Below are 21,103 nucleotides of genomic sequence, written 5' to 3' on the forward strand. Positions count from 1 at the left end.
CACCCAATGATCTAGTATTTTCCCATTTTCAGATGAAGAAACCAAAGCTTAGAAAAGTTAAATGCCTGCCTGAGGTCACACAGATAGGAGAGACGTAAGTGAGAGAGCAGTGTATTCCAAAATTCCTAGATAGGAAGTAGCAGAGCTGGGATTCAATCTTTGGCTGTTAGTCTGTCCAACTCCAGAGCCATTGGCCTATACTATTTGTACAGTTGTTTCTATAATTGTATTTAAATACCCTCTTTCTGACATTTAAATAACAGTCATATAGTCCAGGCAGCTAGAAAACTCCCATATGTTTAGAAATCAAGAAATATCTATTTTAAGAACTCCAGGATTGAAGAAATAATAGAAAACACTTGGAACTGAATTTTTTAAATGCCACAAATCAGACCCTGTGGGATACAGCTAAAGCAGGACTTGGAAAGGGAGATCAAATAATTGATTGTCCCAACCATGATATTTTGAGGAGTGAAAAGGGAAGCTATTAGCAATTACTTTCATAAACCATAAGTGACCCAGGAAAAACTGAATGTATGGTCACCCCAGCCTTAGGAGAACCTTTATTTGGTTATATGGTTATAGTATAAAGAAAGCTAAAAAAATTAATGAGCAAATCATCCAACCAAAGAAGTTAGAAAAAACAGAATAAGCAAAGAAAATAGAGTAAAACATTTTAGTAGGAGCACAAATCAATGAAATAGAAAACGTCCAACAGAAAGAATGAGCAAAGCCAGAGTTGATTTGTTGAAAAGATGAGTGATATAATCTGCTAAGACTAAGAAGGTCTAGATAAATAGCATCAACAATGAAAAATGGATAAACAGATGCCATAGAGATTGTTAAAAGAACATTACTAACAGCTTTATGCCAATTAATTTTAAAACTCGTAGAACAGAAAAATTCCTAGAAAAATTATTAAGTTCACTCAATTAAATAGGAATCCCCAGAGCAAGACCATAAAAGGTGAAGACACTGAAGCAACCAGTAATTTAAAAATCTTCCCACAAAGAAAACATCAGGCCCAAATGGTTTTACTGATAAATTCTTCCAAAAATTCAAGGAATGAAAACCCCCAAATTCACACGAGCTATTCTGGAATATGTAGAAAGGAGAATACCCTCTACTCATTTGGTGAGTATAACCTCAATGCTAAAACCCAACAAGGACAATATAAGAAAGAGAAAGTATACATTATTCTCAATCATAAATACAAATGCAGAAGTCCTAAATATATGCTGGAAAACCTAGCCCAGCAATGTATAAATGATAATATATAACAAATAATTTTGCCTTATCACAAGTATATGAGGTTGGCTTCATATAACTCAATGTAATTCATAACATTGAAAAATTAAAGGAGAAAATTTGTTTGATCCTCTCAATAGAGGCAGAAAAAGTGTTTGATAAGACTCAGTATGTAGTCATATTAAAAAATGTCAGTACAGGGGCTTCCCTGGTGGCACAGTGGTTGAGAGTCCGCCTGCCGATGCAGGGGACACGGGTTCATGTCCCGGTCCGGGAAGGTCCCACATGCCACAGAGCGGCTGGGCCCGTGAGCCATGGCCGCTGAGCCTGCGCGTCCAGAGCCTGTGCTCCGCAACGGGAGAGGCCACAACGGTGAGAGGCCAAGTCAGTACACTAGGGAAAGAAGGAAATTTCCTTCAGCTTGATAAAAGGTAAAAAAGAAAAAACAAAACCAAAAGCAACCCCCACCCCCCCCAAAACCTATAGTAAACATGGGGAAATGCAGAAAACAAGCCTTTTTAAGATTCAGAACCAAAAAAAACACCCCATACTCGAACCATTAGAAGTACATTATTCAGTCCGTCAAAGAAGGTTCCATTAAGCACCTATGAAGCTCAGTTTTGGATCCTAAAGTGAATTTGTGCTGCCACATATAACACGCTGTTAACAGGAGTGCATGGAGAGGCATGCGTCAGCCAGGCTACAGGTGTGACTCACTGTCAAGTTCTTCCCTCTCTAAAAACTATGAAATATGAAGGACAAAAATGAATAGCAATTTATTAGGGATGGACTTTAAGAGAGGAAGTGGAAGCAAGAGAAAAACTTGCATATATTACATCTCTTAATCTAGCATCTTTAGGGAATAGTTTTCTATTAAATCACAATTCTAGAAAATGTAGGCTCATCCTTTAAGCTATGAAGTTTCGATCATAACCACTGAGGGAACCTTCTCAACCAGGCCATTCACTCCTTTAGATTGTGTGGCACACAACAGACCCTTTCTTGATGACTCTGGGGACTGGGTTCTGACTATCGATTTCAGTGTGATAGCCTATTGCGATACTGATGCCCTTAGGAAGCATCAAGAAGCAGAGGATTTTTCCACCATCAGGGGTATCTCCTTAAATTTTGTCTTTTCTTGAGTTTTTGCTTCTTGATGTCACGTTAAGTGCGACAGCAGTGTATTCCAAAATTCTTAGATGATGCTTTTCTTAGTGGAGCCTCTTCAGTTGAATTGTGGGGACTCAACTTGAGATGGAATGACAAATGGAATAGTAAAGATGAAAACGTATCTGGCCAGGACTATGGGCATAACATAGGAATATTTTCTAAGTTCCTCCACCCAGCACATGTAAACCTCGTAAACAGCACAGTGAAAACTCCTGTGAGAGTGGAAAAGCTGCATGAGAAGCACTTCTCCTCTTCAAGGAGCAGCTGCTCTTTAAGGATAAATGGAACATGTCTGAACATGCCAAATTACATGTTTTTTTTTCTCCTCCTTGAGGGGAGGAAATAACGAACATAAATCACGGCTTTCCAACACAGTATTTATCTTCTAAAAACGAATTTTGAGTTGTAAAGAATTATATACTAAGATTATACAAAACATTAAGAATGTACTCTTGATTGGATTATATTTTACTTGCTTAAAGTATAATCTTAGCAAACAATCGCTATCAATAAACATTGAAGACAAGATACTGAGCTAAATGCGGTCTAAAGAAAGGGGTCTAAGTCATGATTTTTTAAACCTGAAAGAGTTTGCTCTATTCAACTGAAGAAATAAGGCACTTTGGTGAGCAAAACAGAAAATATAGGTGTTACAACGTGGGCTTACCTAAGTGATGTGGGAATTAAGTAGGATTTTGTAGTTTAAGAGATGGATAAAGTTCTGGTAGTTTAGGAGATAAAGAGATGGATAAAATTCAAGGTCGAAATGGATTTCTCAAGGTCCCTTACTCAGCTTTCAGTAGATTGTTAGCAACCTCCCTCCCGCAAGCATAACCAAAATGGTGTACTTATATGTTAATGTTTTGGCTTCTAAATGTAGGACCCTGTATTTGGCTATGTGTCCTTTAGGAAGTCCTTTAGATGCTCTGAGGTCTGATTTTTTTTTCCTTATCTGTAAAATGGGTTGTTTTTTTTTTTTTTAACTCTGCCTTGGTTACAGAGCTGTTAAAAAAAAAAAAAAAGCTCAAATAAGACTATATTTCCTTCTGTCCTGCAAAATATCACATTTCTGTTATGGGGTTAGTTTTGAAGCAATATTCCCTCTAATTTAAATTAAAAGTCAGCAAAGAACAAGCTACAGTTACAAACTAATCTGCCCCACTTTCAGGCAGGCATGAGTTATTGAATGTGTAATTATTAAGCTTGTAATCATACATGACTACAACTCCTATTACTTTTACAAAATCAGACTAGGGATTTTAGTTTGTCTCATTTTCTGCACGCTATCCAGTATCTACAAGCAAAATCAATTGTCATGTTTTTGATGTATTCTGCATCACACAGATATCAAATCTCATTAATAACAGACAAGGGCAAGAAGAACAAAATTCAGAGTATTGGGTACTTGCTGCTTAAAAAGAAAAAAAAATGTGTTGGAGTAGGTGTGGGGGTAGAAGAGAGGGTGGCACCATGATGTCCCAAAGTGTGACAATAATATTTCCAGGTCCTGCCCCAGAACCACAACTCCATCTCTGGGGTAGAGCAAGAAATCTGCATTATTAATAGCCCCCCATGGGGACTCCTGCACCCTCAGCTTGGAGACTATAGTGGTCTGGGGTAGAAGCCTAAGCGCCCAGTCTTGCTTGTATTTCACCTCTCCAGGCGCCTGCCCTTCACCCCAATTCTCTCAAGGATCTCTATCACTCCCGTGTGTGTGAGGTCTTTTTATTTCAGACCCACCATTCCTAAAGGCAGAGGGTAAGGTGAAGTGAGTGCAAGGTGGACAAGCAGATTTCAGGGAGGAATCACCCCTCAAAAGAAATACCTACTTTCTGGCTCCTGCCTTTGGACACCTGAGGACAGACACTCAAATCTCAGGGATCAAATGTCCTCCTTTTGGGAGGAGGCAAACCTACTTCATCACTGAGACTAAGGCTCCCTGCCTGCCAGGGCTGCAAGGGGATGAATAACCACAGCAGAACTAGGGGATTTCTCCCCCAGTTTAGTTAGCCATTGACACCATCTATTTACACAGGTCCCTGGATAAGAAACAGAGATTGGGAGGAAACAGGAATAAAACAGACTCAACACGAAGTAATTTTCCTTTCTATATGGTGTAATAAAGATAAAGTCTGCTAATTATTTCAAATACCAAACATATACCCCACCCCAACCCTCCTCTTCAATTAATAATCCCTGCAGAAAATCAGAAAGATACTGTTTAAAAACATAAAACCAGAAAAATTATTGAAATAAAAATGGCATCCAGGCTCGAGTTCACAAGCTTGCAGGCCTAAGGGTGATTCTGCCCACAGAGAGGTTTTGTTTAGTCTGCAGAGTGTTACTGCTGTTTTAAATGAGTTAGTTGCCAGCTTAAAACAAAACAAAAAAACCTCAAACAAACCTGGAATTTCTACATAAAAATCCAAATTTTGAAAAACTATAAGACTATTAATACAAGGCAAGAACTAGCAAAAGCTTCATGGTAGCTGCCTCCTTTAGATGAGCTCCCTGTGGAAACCAAGGCCCACCACCGAGCCAGCCCCCAGTCAACACTCTCCCCTCAGGCCTCGTGTATTACTGGCGTTTGTGGCCCCCTGGCTTCAGCAGGTGAATAAACACTAACCAGACAAGTTATATAGTTCTCTATGGTGACTTTCACAGCAAAGGGGGAAGGGAATTGGAACCAGACAAGAGCACTTGCTTTTCTGCATTTCATCTAGAAATAAAGAAAGAGACCTCCAATTAAATACCGGCAGGCATCTGGGTTGGACCAGGCCGGGGGAAGAAACACTCATACATCCTTCCTCTCCTGTCCTCTCCCCTACACCCACCTATGCAGAGCAAGAAAGACAGAAAGGACAAACAATGGTCACCACCTGGCAGCCCTTGGTAACCACAGACAACTACCCCCTATGTTATCTCCTCATCCCAGGGGGACTTGAAATAAAAAAAAGACAGGTCCGCAGAATATCCTGTATAAAGGAAGGTGACAAGCATTCAAAGTTCTAGAATACTGCAGATAATGGACTTTGAAGGCTGGGACCTAAGAGGTTAAGTTTGGTGTTTGCAGAGTAGATTCCTTTTACATCTTAGTTTTTCTGAGAATGAATGACTTCAGACAAGTTATTCCTGATGCCTCAATTTCCTTATTAAGAATGTAGAACTACCTGGAGTGAAGTCGAGATCTCTATCTCAAAAGTGAAAAATTATAAATAAGGTCCTTGGGTAATCCCCTACTGTAAAAATGTGTTAAAAATCAAATGAGTAATAATACCTCCTATAACTCAGCAATCTTCCCTAATATGTAAGTAAAATGGTAATAAAATATTTATGGGTAGGATAAACCAAAGTGCCATTCTAGCAGGCGGCATCCAATGAGGAGCCATGGTCAACGGACTGTGCATCCTGAGCAGGCCCCTCTTCCTCTGCCTCTGCCATGGGGAGAGTACCAGCTACCTCTCCCCTACCTACCTCACAAGGACGCTGTAATGTCTATAACCCATGTGCAGTACCTCAGGTACAGGGTGATATATAAACAGGTCCTATTCATATTATTAGTAGTAACATCACAAGATGCCTCAATGGAATGAGATCTTTATAGGTACCTGGTAAATATGACGAACTGCTTCCCCGCTTCCTGGGAGGTAAAGGGGAGGGGGAAGGAGGCAGTAAAGGAAGCCCAGATAGGCACCCACCTCTGTTCTGATGGATACTGGTTTTCAGGCATCATCTTTGGCATCTGCAGGGGCTGATGTGGCGGCCGGGGGACCGCAAAGGTTTGCTGCTGCGGTCCAGGTTCTGGAAGTGAATGAGGGCTGGGGGTGGGGCCCACACCTGGTACTGGGCCAGCAGCAGGGGCATGTGCCGAGGTGGGCAGAGTTGCCTGAGGTGGGGGAAATAGGGAATTCTGATGGGTAGGCGACAGGGGGGTGGTAGGAGGGGTTAATGGCTTGAACCCAGAGGGAGGCTTCCTATCATAGGCACTGTAAACAGAAAAAGAGAAGGAACCATTTAGCTGCAATGAAGCCATTAGCATGGTCACCAGGTCCAGCTTGCAGCCCACGGTTGCCAGGAAATGACAGCATTAACATAGTTAAATTGCTGGCAGCCCGAGGGAATATTTGTACCCCTGCAAAGTGACAAACACACTGCGTCACAGGGACTTGTTTAACACTTCTAGTGATTCTTCTCAAAGATAATTTTAGCCTCTGCTTCCGGTTTCCTTTTTCCCCTTTTCTAAAAGAATTCTCCATGTATGCGTGGGCAGGGGTGGACAGATGAGGGGAGAAAGTATGCCTTGGGAGGAGTTTTCTGGCCCCCCTCTCCAAGAATTCCAGGGTTCCCAGGAATTAGATTCTTTATTGAAGATGAATTTCTGCTGTAACATCACTTAACAACTCTTCTCCTCCCCCTTTCAGGCAGGCCTGTGTTTATCTTCCAGAGCAAAGAATGATTTAAAATTAAAGCTTCATTCCTGGGGCCTGGATATTCTTAAGTAAAGGGCACAAGCATGGGGACTTTTTCATATATTCTGATTTGAAGATTACTTCTTTGGTGCTTAAAGTTCACATTAACATATGATAGACATGGAGAAGCATATATTCCCTCCCTCGAAGCCACAGATCAAATATCCCAGCATTCAAGGTTCTTTCCCTTAGGAGGGCTCAGTACCCCATGAACTCAGTCCCCCCCGAGAGCCGATTTAACAGTTCTGCATTTTACGTGCAGACAAAGCCACATTTGGACTGGCTACACCTAGAGGATCATTACATTGCCATGAAAGATGGGGTGCGCTACACTGAGCATCTGCTGAGTAATACTGTAAGCAATCAGCGTGCCGGCCACTTCCTGGCCAGCCTTCCTCTGGCTCCACTTACCAATAGTTGTAGAGGCACTTTTCTCCATAATTAGCACCGAGAGCCTGTTCATGGCTACAGGACGACAGCTCAGAGGAGGGGCTGTGCAGCTCCCGTTTGATCTTGGTTGGAGGTGGGGCATGAAGCACCACTAAAATCAGAAGAGGGATGAGGGAGGAACAGAGGACAGCTGATTAACAGGGAGCACAATGCTTCCTTCTGCAAACCCTATACTAGCTGATTGTTCTTGAAACTCGTGTCAAATCACATGCCAGAGAAAGCCCAACCCTTAACACAGAGCCTACCATCTAAAACCAATGAAACGTTCTTTAAAGTCAGAAATCATCATCTGACACTTTACATTAGCCAAGTCTGTTTTCACCAAACTTCTTTGGTGTTGGGTCTGCTTCCTAGCAGCTCTGAGGCCCTTAAAGAACCTGTAGGTGATGTTTCTTCAAGAAAAATGCAGGTGTGATAGAATAACAAGGATTGCAGATAAGAACAATTTTGTTTCTGAAAAGGACAAAACAACACCCAAAAGATACTGGTAGACATTACACGTTAGCTTATCAAAGGCTCAAAATTCCTGTGGCAAAATACAGAGGCATATATACAAATTAAATATACGACTTTCAAAAAAACACATGATTTTTCAAAGTCCTTCCTCAAGCAACTAAATATTAGCTCTGAGTAAGAAATATGCAACTTTAGGGGCATTTCAAAATTTTTAAAAGCAAAGGAATACAACGATGGACCAAACCACAACCGAGGAGAGGTTAACTGCGTACTTCTCCAGGAGGAGGCCTGGAAACCTCTGTGCTCGTGTCAGCTCCATGCGTCTCCTAGTACCCGGCCACGAAGGGCAGGCTCTCATAACCAATCCTTCACAGATGGTGCCAATTACTTTTCCTAAATTGATAGCATACAGAGCTGTTGCTTTATGTTTAGAAGTTGACTGCACGTTCCATACGTGATTCTGAGAGGGCAGAGGAGTAAGAGTTTTTCAAACCAAGGTGACCTACATGCAGTGGCAAAACCCAACCAGTTTTGTCTTTTCTGCCGTATCTAGGAGCTAACTCATTTTAGACAGGGCGTTTCACCCAAAGTAGAAGGGCAAACTCTAAAGATGCTGCATCGTAAGGGTTGTCTTCTAGCTACGGGCTAGCATTGCTACTCTCTGTCCAGCATCTGGGAAGGAGAGGGAGGGGAACGAGTTAAGCTTTCCTGCCAGCTGTTCTCCACTGGATCCAAATTCTCATTAAATAGCTAACAGAGCTTAGTGCTCTGGTGACCCACTAAAGTTTTCCGTTCCATTCAATCTTTACTTCTAAGCCATCTTCCAGGAGATTGGTTTTCTTAGTGATTCTATTAGGGAGAATTAGCTAAAGGATCATCCCTTTCCTGTCTGGTAAGACTGAACAATCTTCCCACCAACTGGTTTCTCAGGTGCCTCCTCCAACCCCTGAATTCTGGACTCAGAAGTGAACAAATGAGACTGAGGACTAGATCACAGATGACAAGTTTATAAAGCAAAGTCCTGCCAGGGACTGACTGGCAAGGGCAGGTTTTCATTATTCCTTTTCTACATAATGCCAACTGCTTTTCCCGAACATGCAAAGTAAGTTCAGAACTGGCAGATTATATTTAGAAGTCATTAGAGTCTCTCTTGTGATTTTTTGATGGTGACATCATGGCAGCCAACCCTCAATTGCTATCAAATGTTTTCAGACATTCAGACACAGAAAATGGCTAAGCTTGTTGTTGTTAGAATGTTGTTAGTAAACGAGAAGGGAGAATCGACGACTTGACACAGAAAACCATTTCTCCAAAGCAGTGGATGCTCTGGTGGTTCACGGCACTGCCCCTGTGTCATTGCTTCTCCTCTTACCAGTCTTCTGCCATAAAAGTTTTGGCAAGGTAATGAGGGAAAGTGATGATGCCCCAGCGTAAACAGAAGTTACATATCCTGGAAAGTACTTTTCTGACTTTATCTAAAGAAAATCATTTATAATCACTGTTTTACCGAAGTTTGGAGAGTAAACAAGTTATGGCATGATTCAATTTTCTCACTTCAGGTTTTAGAAATGTTTTGACATTTTCACAATATTGTTATAAAAGTTACCAGCTCTGCTGACAGGACTAACACCAGAGGGTAAACCAAAGCTTCCCAGAAAGCAAACTTTCATAATGTCTTCAGGAATAGTATTTACCCATTTGGAAAGAGAATCTAAGCTTTTGGCTAACTGGATGTCCTGATTCCCTCAAATCTACACAGTATCTTAGTGCGTACTACACCGTTTTGGCTTTTGATTGTATGGTATCTTCCACCACACCAAACTGTCCTATACCTGGAATCTTATGTTCTCTAACCAAAGGAGGAGCTCAAGAAATAGCTGATGAGTGCTACGGTCCAAATGTTTGTGACCCCCAAGATTCATATGTTGAAATCCTAATGCCCTATGTGATATTAGGGGGAGGGGCTTTGGGGAGGTGATTAGGTCACAAGGGCACAGCTATCTGAGGACACAAGTCTGTGACCTGGAGGCGAGCCCTCACCCAACCATGCTGGCACCATGATCTCAAACTTCCAGCCTCCAGAACAGTGAGAAATAAATTTCTGTTGTTTGTTAGCTCCCCAGTCTGTGGTACTATAGCAGCCTGAATCAACTACGATAATAAGTGATTGAATGGGTTATATTTCCAATTAGTTCTTAACCCTGAAGGCAGGGACCACATTTACCCTTCAAGGCTAGACACGATGTTAGTCATAAATATTCTTTCCCTCAGGAATCAACCATTCGAAGGAGGGAGAGGAGAGTGGTACAGAGCAGGAGCGAGAATTAGAAGTTTCACAGATCACTGACAGGAAAGCCAGTAGGGGCCCTGTGAGGGGTTACGACGAAGGCTTGGTCTCCAAAGGGACTGCTGGGCCAGAGGATGTATGAAGGTGCCTGACGGTGGTATGCACTAGTCAGAGCTAGTCGTGTATTTTAAGCAGGAACTTAGAAGTCCAAGGAATGCTCCTTGCTTTCAGCCTGTTCCCTCTTTGTAAAATGAGATATATGATGCTGCCTTCAGAAATAAAGAAAATGGCACAGCACCTTGCAGATGGTGCTATGATGTTGTATAATTATACACTGTGCTTTCAAAAACAGAGTATTTACCTTCGCGTGGGCAACTTACTAAACGATGACAGAGACTGAGGACTATAAATCACGGCAATGAATTGCAATTAAAAGAGGAGCATAGAGCTTCCCTGGTGGCGCAGTGGTTCAGAGTCCGCCTGCCGATGCAGGGGACACGGGTTCGTGCCCCGGTCCAGGAAGATCCCACATGCTGCGGAGCGGCTGGGCCCGTGAGCCATGGCCGCTGAGCCTGCGCGTCCAGAGCCTGTGCTCCGCAACGGGAGAGGCCACAACAGTGAGAGGCCCGCATACCGCAAAAAACGACACACAAAAACAAAGAGGAGCATGAACTCCTTAGGAAGTTTGAAAAGAGATGCTACTTGACTATTTGAGTTGATAAACATTTTCTACAGTTAGAAAATTTGAGCTTAAGCTCAGTTATAGAAGATGGGCCCATAAAGCCAACAGTGCCCTGAGAACAATTCCTGACAAACGTGGGCCGCCTTCCTTGTAAACATTTCTTTCATTCATTCATCCAATCATTCATTTATTGAACATCTTCCATGGGTCAGGCATCCTGAAGGTGTTGGGGATACGACAGTAAACAAAACAGACATGGCAGTCCTTTCTTCAGGGCATGCATAATTTAGTGAGAGGTCTGACTTTTAGCATCTTCCCACAGGTGTAATTAGAGTTGGACTGGGGCCTCACGATCCACTTAATTCAGGCCCTTACATTTAGCGATAAGGACCCTGAGGCCCAGAGGAGTTAAAGGAATTGCTCAAGGTCTTGGAGCTTCTGATATTGGAGGGGAAAGGAGGCAAGAGCCCCCCACTGTCATTTCAGTGATCTACCACTTTGACAGCAATGGGAGATACTGCACTCACCCACTTTGTACATCAAAAATAGAGGACATAGACTTTGTTTTCAATGAAAACAACAAAAATACCACATTACATCTGGTTGAGAGAAAGTGCTCTAGAACAAAGGAACAATGGATAAGAACTAACACCTCTGGAAAAGAACCAGGTAGACCAAGAGAGAGGGAGCCAGACAGATCCCTTATCATTGGCTTTGGCCAGTTTGTTTATATACATTATTTTATTCAATCTTCCCAGCCCAGTGAGAAAGCTACTTTCACTGTCTCCATTTTAGAGATGAGAAGATCAAGAATCAAAAGGTAAGTAATCCGCCACAGTCTCACAGCTATAAGTGATCAGGATACTGTCCCAAACAGTTGCTAGTCATTCCATCACATTGCTTCCCAGAGGGAATCTGAGAGAAAAAGATTACATCAAAAAGGGATTAAAAAAAAAAAAAAAAGGGATTAAAAGAAATACAGAAAGAGGTCGAGAAAGAAGACAACACCAGAGAAGAAGATGAAGGAATACTATTTGCCAATTATCAGGGTCTGTGTCCTCATGTTTACTCTGCACTCGCCAGCTGGAGGCACACCTGATACACCTGAATCCACTCAAGGGCTTACACCTTCCCCATCTCTAGGCCACCAAAATACCCAGGATCCCTGCCTCACTCCTACTGGCAACTAACATCTCTTGACTCCAGTGGCCTCTACTTCTTACAGTCCTTGCCTCCCAACCTAGTATTTCATCTAGAAGATCTCATTCTCCCTTCTATATCCTGCTGATCAAAATCTTCTCATTCAGATAGCTGCAGGCACTTTGGAAGGCCTGGCATCTTCTACAGTCAGTCACTGATCAGCCAGATGCCACACTGTTGCCATGGATACCATCTCGCACCCCAAATGCCCCACCCCTCCTGAAACTGCTTCTTGACATTCCCTCTTAATGCCACCTCTGAGGCAAGAACACTTTGAGTGAGCTGTCTGGACCCCTATTTGACTATAAGAACTTTGTTAAGGATCCATGCACAAATATATGAGAGTCTCTGCTTGTCAAGGGTAGGAAAGACAAGGTGGCTGGCTGACAAGATCTAAGTCCGTATCTGTGGGCATGCATTACAAAGTACAATGTGCTGCTTTGTAGACCATCATAATACCATCTAAAATTTAGATACGATGTTCACAGATCAACCAACTTAACTTCACAGTTGCTTTTCTTACTAGGGAACTCCTTGGAATATTTTTCTATCTGACACAGTGATCAAAAATCAAGCCTGATCCTAGCCAGTGCAGTAAGTTAAGAAAAATGAATAAAAGGCAAAAAGAGTAGAAAGAAAAATATAACTCTCATTATTCACAGATGGCCTGGTTGGGTACACAGAAAATGTTAAAGAATCCACAAAGTATAATAATCAATAAGCTAATTTACCAAGATCATTGGCTATAAGACCAATACATAAAAAGAACGATTTATATACACAGTAACTAAAACAATGTGACATTCAAAAAATACATTTACAATAGCAACAGATAACATCAAATACCTAGGAACACACCTAATAAAAGACATGCAAGATATCTAAACTGAAAACTATAAAACCCTGAGGAAAATCAAAGAACTCTCAATAAATGAAGAATATATTATGTTCATAGGTTGGAAGGTTGATACTGTAAAGATATCAGTTCTTCCCAAATTTATGTATAGGCTCAATGTAATCTCAAACAAAATTTCAATACTACACAGAAATAAGAATGAAGAAATTACAATCACACTTAACAACACAGGCTCATAAATAAAAGCCAGACACAACAAAAAAAGCCAGACACTACATAAGCCCATTTACAATAACATTCAGAAGGAAACAAAATTACTCTACAGTGTTTAAAGTCAGGATGGAGGTTACTCCTGAGTCTGGGGGTGGTGCCTGTTCAGGGAGCACATGGAGTCTCCTTGTATTTTGATAAGTTCTAGGTCTTGATCTAAAGGCTTATACAGTATAAAAATGTATCAAGCTGTACTCTTATGATTGCTATGTGTTATTTCAATTGTTCCTATTTAAAAAAAAAAAAAAACAGAGCCCTGTCCTGGTCAAATAGCATCACTGAGTTAATACTAAGATTTCTCAAACTTTAGAAAATCTTCCTTCTGTGATGGTGTAGAAGCAGTCTTTCAAAAAGATATAACCCCACTGTTTCAAAATAGAAAAAAAAAATAGACAAACTAGTCTATTCAAGAGAAATAATAATTCCCTCTGCTGACAAAATCTGTTTCCTGCCCACAAGTACAGGCCTGTGGATTCTGTCCAAGGCAGCTACCCCATGCCAGTGCTGGCAGTGAACTTCACTATTACAGCACAGAGGATCAAAACAAAGGAAAACACTTTTGTTGAATGTTATCATGCACGACAGTTTGAGTCAAAAGGAATTTTTTTCAGAAAGACAAAAACCACCTTGTCTAATAATAAGCCTTTCCTTTGGTGTTTCGTGATCATCAAAATTTCAATTCGCCACAGCCTTTGTTGTGAATACATACAGCGTTTATGTAGTCACTGAGTGTTAAAGAAATTGCCAGTCAGTTATACTGCGGTCTGCGCGGGAGAGAGACTAAGACCATCCTACTTCTCCTGCATCACACACAGGCTCTGCCTGCTTTCTGTTAGGTGCCGCGGTTCTGATTTTGTTTTGGGGTTTTCCTCTCCACCTTCTTCAGTTTCATTACTTGCATCTGGAACAGACTCATCTTTCCCAAATCAGCTGTGCAGGCATGACCTCAGGATAGGACCTTATTTGGTCACGACTGACAGGGACGATCTTCTTACCATACATGGAAGGTTGACCAGAACACCAACACCTGCCTCCAAATGGCATGTCCATGAGGCTATGTTCCAGGTGGCCAGCCCGTGTATCCAGAGCCGCTCACAGCACTCGTGAACAAATGTGGTGTGGATGTACACAGTCATGGCTGAGAGACTTCTCAGGATTCCAGAGCCATAATCCTAAAGGGAAGGTCCATTCCTAAGCTTACTACTCCCTGTGCCACCAGCTTTGGGTCACTGTTCCTGTCTTAGGCCACTACCATCCTGCTTCATTTCCCTCCATAGTATGGAATACATACTGTTTAGTTCAAGAATGATGGTGGTGGGGTTTCCCTGGTGGCGCAGTGGTTGAGAGTCTGCCTGCTGATGCAGGGGACGCAGATTCGTGCCCCGGTCCGGGAAGATCCCATATGCCGCGGAGTGGCTGGGCCCGTGAGCCATGGCCACTGAGCCTGCGCGTCTGGAGCCTGTGCTCCGCAACGGGAGAGGCCATGGCAGTGAGAGGCCCGCGTACCGCAAAAAAAAAAAAAAAGAATGATGGTGGGGGGAAGCCCGAGACACCTGCCTGTACTGCTCTTTGACTGTGGCTGTCAGTAGAACTCAAGGAAAGAGGGCAGAGGGACATATGAACTTAAAAATGACACTGGCAAAACAGAAATGCAAAAGCCGTCTGGAAGGAGCAGGTGTGGCCTCTTCTCCCCTGATGACTCTTAACTTGTCAGGGTACCCAGTTGGCAAAGACCAGAGGGCTTTAAGTCAGCAGGTGCAGTGTCCCTCGAGTTCTGTGCACAACGAAACCAAAAGGCTTACTTTCCAACATACTGCTACCTTTCCTTAGTGCAGGCCTGTTTTGGACAAATTCTGAGACAAAGCATAGATAGCTAGTGAGTAAGAAAAAAGGGGTAGGCAGGCTGAGGCTTACTTTAAGTTCTACCATACTACTAGAAGGGGTCAGAAATATGTCTTTATTTTAGGCCTGAGTAGATTAGAAATTCATTTCAAGCATAAAATATATTCCTAATCTCAATATTCTTTGCAATTGCTATAGCAAATGACAAGGACAGGAGATAATACCCTGTTCTGGGAACCAAAGAGGTTTAAGGGAGATGAGATAAGTGGACATGTTCTGGCACATAAAAAAAGTATCTGGAAAAGGAGATGCCTTTTAGATTTCTAAACCAAATAAGAGACATGCTCAAACCCGTTTGAATGGATGGTTAACATTGATTTTGCCTGGAGACAGTTTCCAAAAATAAAAATTTGAAATGTTATCAAATTTAGTTAAGGGGCACAAGTACTCAAAGCAGAATTGGTGGAGATCTGGGGGACGGTGCCATCTTCTTTAATATCTGATACAGCTAACCTTTGTAAACATAAATTCAAAAATTGAATACAGCAAAAAATCATCCATAAATAGTAAAATCAACTATTTAGTAAGCTTTGCTAAAAAATTGTAATGAATCCCTCAAAAGCCCTCTCCTTTTGAGGGATTCATTTACTTAGTTACATGCATGTTTAGTTCTCTCCAGGAACTAAACATGCATGTAACTAAGTAAACATGCACAGTCTCTCTCCATCTGACTCACTCTGTTCTTCTACCAGTGTTTAGATGTCAACATTATAACATGGATATGAGAGGTGAGAAAACACAGGGAATTTCCAGGCCTAAGGTCAGCATTTCTGTATGTTGTTTGCATTTCTACATATCCTTTAAAAATGTACCCTAAAAAAGTCAACAACTACGAAACAACTGGCCAGGACCCTTCAAAAAAAGTCCGTTTTTATTTTTTAATCTGTATTGGAGTAGAATTGCTTCACAGTACTGTGTTAGTTTCTGTTGCACAACAAAGCGAATCAGGCATAGGCATACACGTCCCCATATCCCCTTCCTCTTGAGCCTCCCCTCCCATCCTCCCTATCCTACCCGCCTCTAGGTCATCGCAAAGCACGGAGCAGATCTCCCCGTGCTATGCTGCTGCTTCCCACCAGCCAACTATTTTACATTCAGTAGTGTATATATGTCGATGCTACTCTCACTTCGCCCCAGCTTTGCCCTCCCACCCCATGTCAAGTCCATTTTCTATGTCTACCTCTTTATTCCTGCCCTGCAACTAGGTTCATCAGTACCGTTTTTTTTTTTTTTTTTGTACGCGGGCCTCTCAGTGTTGTGGCCTCTCCCATTGCGGAGCACAGGCTTCGGACACGCAGGCTCAGTGGCCATGGCTCACGGGCCTAGCCGCTCCGTGGCATGTGGGATCTTCCCGGACCGGGGCATGAACCCGTGTCCCCTGCATCGGCAGGCGGACTCTCAACCACTGCGCCACCAGGGAAGCCCAGTACTGTTTTGTTTTTTTCTTTTTTTAGATTCCATATATATGCGTTAGCATACGGTATTTGTTTTTCTCTTTCTGACTTACTTCACTCTGTATAACAGACTCTAGGTCCATCCACCTCATTACAAATAACTCAATTTCATTTCTTAAAAAAGGTCAGTGTTATTGGGGGGAGGCGGCAAGGTAGGCAGATTGTTATAGATTGAAGATAAAAGAGGCATAACAATAAACATAATGTATGATTCTTAATCAAATCCTGTATCAATAACAATGTCAATATCAGTTATAAAAGACAGCTGGGGAATATTACTGAATAAAAGTTAATTTTCTTGACTATGTAGAAGAATGTCCTTCGGAGATGCACGCTAAAGTATCTGGGGGTGAAATGTCATAATGCCTGCAACTTACTTTCCAATAACTTGGAAAAAAAAATATCTATACACAGAGAAATGAAGTAAATGTAGCAATATGTTTTAAAAATAAATCGATAAAACAGCTATTATATCTCATCTCCTCCAAGATACTTGGAGAAAAAAATTATCTTATGGTTGACTAACAGGTCAGTAGACGTGCTAAGAACTTCAAAACCATGCATTTACACACGACAGAAGTCACCCCTAGCCTATTACGAAACTGGAAGGAGACTGCCCTGTTTATACCGTACCTTTACCATGTTTGGATAATATAGCCCTGGGAATCTAAAATTACACAAGGACAAATGTTGTCATACTCTTAACATCTAAGCCAGTGATTCTCAAATATGTTTTTGGCCCTGGCCCACTTAGAAAGGAGAAGGGAACACCCAAGAGAGGGCAAAATTAAAACTGCCACTGCTATCACCATGACTACTGCCCAGTGCCACCTCTACTATGGCCTGGGTAAAAAGACAGCAATTACACAAGTACAAAATATTAACAAAAGTAGAATTGATCAGTAGTTCCATATACATATTAATACACATATAACAGGAACTAAAACATAAGCTCAACTCAAGATCACAAAGCATTTTTGGAAGAAAAAAAATGGAGACTGTCCACTCCTTGTGAATGTATATGCACAACAGATTTAGAACACTACCGGAACAGATGAACAACTCATTAGATTTCATCCCGAGTCCTCAGAAGGGCACAATGCAGCCATCATCAAGCTGTGAAGGCTGGCAGAATTAAAAGGAATTAAAGTTCTCTTCCTCGAGGTTCTCCTTCATTCTTCCCTCCAAGTAGCTGGTTTGGCTCCTTCTGCCCATAAAGCCTGAGCAGGGCCAGGGCCAGGAGAGGAAGCTTGAAATGGGTTGCCTGGACTTTTGGTGCCCTGAGCCTTGAGGAAAAAGGCACAAGAGTTTCTGGGAGCTACAACTGGTCCAACCTAGCTTATTAGGCTAAGAGATCAGAAAGGAGTGTGGAGCTGGAGACCTAAATTGTGTTCAAGTTTGTTGGTTTGGAGAATCCCCTGTGCATTTACATTTTGGGAATCAAGAATGGCAGCAGGACTCTGGTACGGAAACAGGCTTTCCACATAACTCATGGGAAATATGATAAACATCTGGTACAGCCAACATCTGGGTGAGCATACCACATACAGGGGCTGAGATTTCAGGGCAGGTTCATTCTGAATCTCAAATGGCAAGAATAGCTGCATTTGTCCTGGGCAAAGTCCTACGTGGAGAAAGCAAGGCTTCTGTTCTGGGATAGATCTGGTATCAGTAGGTATAGGGAAAGATCTCTTCACAATTGTCACAGTGGCAGTATTCAAGATTTTATTTATTTAAAGTAACTTGTTTTCATCACACTAATAAATTCACATAGTTTAAGAAATCAAATAGAACTACAAGGTTTATGATGATGAGTAACAGGGATAGTATTCAGGGTTTTAGATTGGAGACTAATCATGGTGGTGGGGGGATATGTTGATTTTTCCAGCTTATTCTTTCCTTACTTGTCCTGTTTCTCAGTAAGGACCAAAGGACTGACTATCACCCTGGTGATATATTTCAGGGCCCCAGGACGTAAGATCAACCAGGAAGTAGCAGAATTCATCAATTAACAATTAAAGAAGTCTTCTCTATATGGATGGCCAATATCATCTTCCGTACAATAAATAACGTAGGAGCCAAATTAGGAACTGATAAAACTAGTTCCTGGAACATCTGGCTCCAGGAATCAGATTTCTCCCAAGCAGCGGGAAAAACCTACAGTCAGCAGAAGAGAGGCTTCAGGAATTGGTGTGTGGACAAAAAAACCCACTCTGTTTTTCATGATTTAGAGCTAGAAACTTGGGGTAACATAATCAGCTCAAGAAAAAAGCCTTTGAACTTATCATGACATGGACTATGGGAAAAGACCGTCAGATCCAACAAATAGGGTTATAATTACATTGGTATTGGAACAGGACCAGCCCAAGAGCGAGATTCAAATCTTGATGACCCTGCATGAAGATGGCTGGGTAATACCAGAGTGAAATAATAACCTACAAAACTAGAGCCAAACTAGAGTCTTGCTACAGTGGGAAAAGAGGTGAGGGAAGAAAACACCTTTCTTACTCATAAGAGTAAATGAGGTTATATCAAGTATTTGGAATTCTACAGCTGGAAACTTTGGGGGATGCAAGCCCAGGAATATTTTTTGGCGAGTTCCTATAAAAAATGATAGGCACTTACTTGAAAGATGATGTGGATTGGGAGATTGGGATTGACATGTACACACTGCTATATTTAAAATGGATAACCAATAAGGACCTACTATATAGCACAGGGAACTCTGCTCAATACTCCGTAACAGCCTAAATGGGAAAAGAATTTGAAAGAGAATAGATGCATGTATATGTACAACTGAATCACTCTGCTGTATACCTGAAACTAATACAACACTGTTAATCAACTATGCTCCAATATAAAATTTAAAAATTTTTAAAAAGGTGGTATGGAGACTGTTTCCAGAGAGACCCCTCTCAATGCACAAATGGAGTGGCAGACAAACTGTTAGCAGGGACATGAGAAGATCACTTCAGAATTCTGAAAATGGAAACCAAGAGGTCTTGAATACAAGAGTTTAGAAATTAAAGGGAGGAAAGGAGCTTAAAAAAAAACTGGCCCAACTTTGAAAAGGTATAAATAGCATTAGTAGAGAGTGGTATCTGAAACTTCTGAGAGGTCACCTGCAAAGGCAGTGGAATTTCTCCCAGGAGACAGGAATTAGAGTTATTGATAGAATGTCTCCCACCTGGGTTGTAAATTAGACAACAGAATTGATACCATGAAGAAGTTAAAACCATGAGGCCATGCTCTGTAGGCCTCTCTTCCATTTTGTTTACCTAGGATGACCCTAAATCTCTGTTATGGACTCGAGCTGACAAGAGCAACATGGGTCTAGGTTGTGCCCCAGATCAAGTATTGGGCTTGTAGAATGCTGCTTTCTCAGGGGGGAAAGGCTGGCTGTATGTGAGGTTGGTGCTTCGATGACAAGAAGCTGCAGTGTTCACACTGGCTCTGGAAAGTGAAATGTTGCTAAATTTTGTTTGGATGGGCCTGGTGTTATGGTATTTTATGCTCTTACTGCTCCCTGGAATGTGGAATATATGACACAAGATAGATTCAACAATGGAGAAATCCAGCTCCGAAGAAGCCAAAGCTCCAGCTTAAGGGGCCCCGAGGTTGTAGCTTTCTTTAGACCCCCAAACAAAGCCCTTCTGGCTAGGGTAAAAGCAGGAAGAGATGAAAATGGTGGTTTTACACTTAAAAAGGGATTTAAATTTCTCTGTGGAAAAGAGGGACTGACTGGACAAGGGGGTTATACTTTATAGGAAAGGGCTTTATTGGGGGCATTCTTACACTGCTGGGGCCTTATATGAACTAGAATGTTTATATTACCTAGTAACTTCATAGAATGGGGAGGGGAGGTGGGTGATTTGGAGGTTTGCTTCTGCTAGGCCCAGCTCCATGGTATCATCCCACAAAAAGTTTCCTCCCTCCCCTGCCCCCTCTTCCACTGCCTCTTCCAGCAATGGCAGCCACTGGTGGCACAACCAGGACACGGTATCTCAAAATCAAATCACCAGCTGAAATATTATTGGGCAGAAGATGAAAAACTAAATTTTGCCCATGGAAATCAGTTTGGCAGGTCAGTGTATAATGTACACTTGCAACCCAAAAGGTAGAACAGTACCACCCAGGCTGACCACTCAAAATGCGGGCGGCACTCTAGCCTCCAGGGGGTGCTCCAGGCTTCCCCTACCTCTTTACTCTGCCTCCGGAGAGGAGAAAACGTGACCCGAGACAAGGGTGATGCCCAGGTCCTAAAGCGCAGACAGAGCAAGGATAGCTTTGGCTAGGAAGAGAAGTGGTCCTCAAGGCCATCTATTTGCCTCTTCTGCAACAAGGGGCTGGAAAGGCTGGGCAGGTGCTGGGAAGAGGTCAGGGTGATGGGCCTATACACAGGGAGGGCTTAGGGGCCAAAGAGTCCTCAAGGGGGACCTATGGCCCAGTGGCAAGTTTGCCAGGGTAAAGAGGTTGGCTGGTCATGTCCTTGGTCATCAACTAGGAAGAGCAGTTGCTAAATGGAATTTATAGGACATTGGCCTTATCCTTTCTTCACCTCTACCAGTACTAACAATAATGACAGGCGATTTTTTTAAGGGCCTCTATTCTAAGTCTGGCTAAATTAGAAGGAAAAAGATTCTTTGTATTAATGCTTTC

The 21,103-nt window shown here is 42.1% G+C and overlaps 1 protein-coding gene across 1 annotated transcript in view; it reads right to left on the reverse strand.

Annotated features, from left to right (window-relative positions):
- ETV5 (ETS variant transcription factor 5) overlaps window positions 1-21,103 on the reverse strand; it is a 56,497-nt gene that overhangs the window by 21,646 nt on the left and 13,748 nt on the right. Inside the window, exons 6-7 of the mRNA XM_024768872.1 lie at window positions 7,299-7,428; window positions 6,117-6,404 (exon numbers count right to left, since the gene is read on the reverse strand). Of these exons, the coding sequence (XP_024624640.1) occupies window positions 6,117-6,404; window positions 7,299-7,428 (418 nt within the window). The remainder of the gene's footprint in view (window positions 1-6,116; window positions 6,405-7,298; window positions 7,429-21,103) is intronic.

The sequence above is a fragment of the Neophocaena asiaeorientalis genome, unplaced genomic scaffold (assembly GCF_003031525.2).
Source record: "Neophocaena asiaeorientalis asiaeorientalis breed wild unplaced genomic scaffold, Neophocaena_asiaeorientalis_V1.1 scaffold225, whole genome shotgun sequence".
NCBI lineage: Eukaryota > Metazoa > Chordata > Mammalia > Artiodactyla > Phocoenidae > Neophocaena > Neophocaena asiaeorientalis.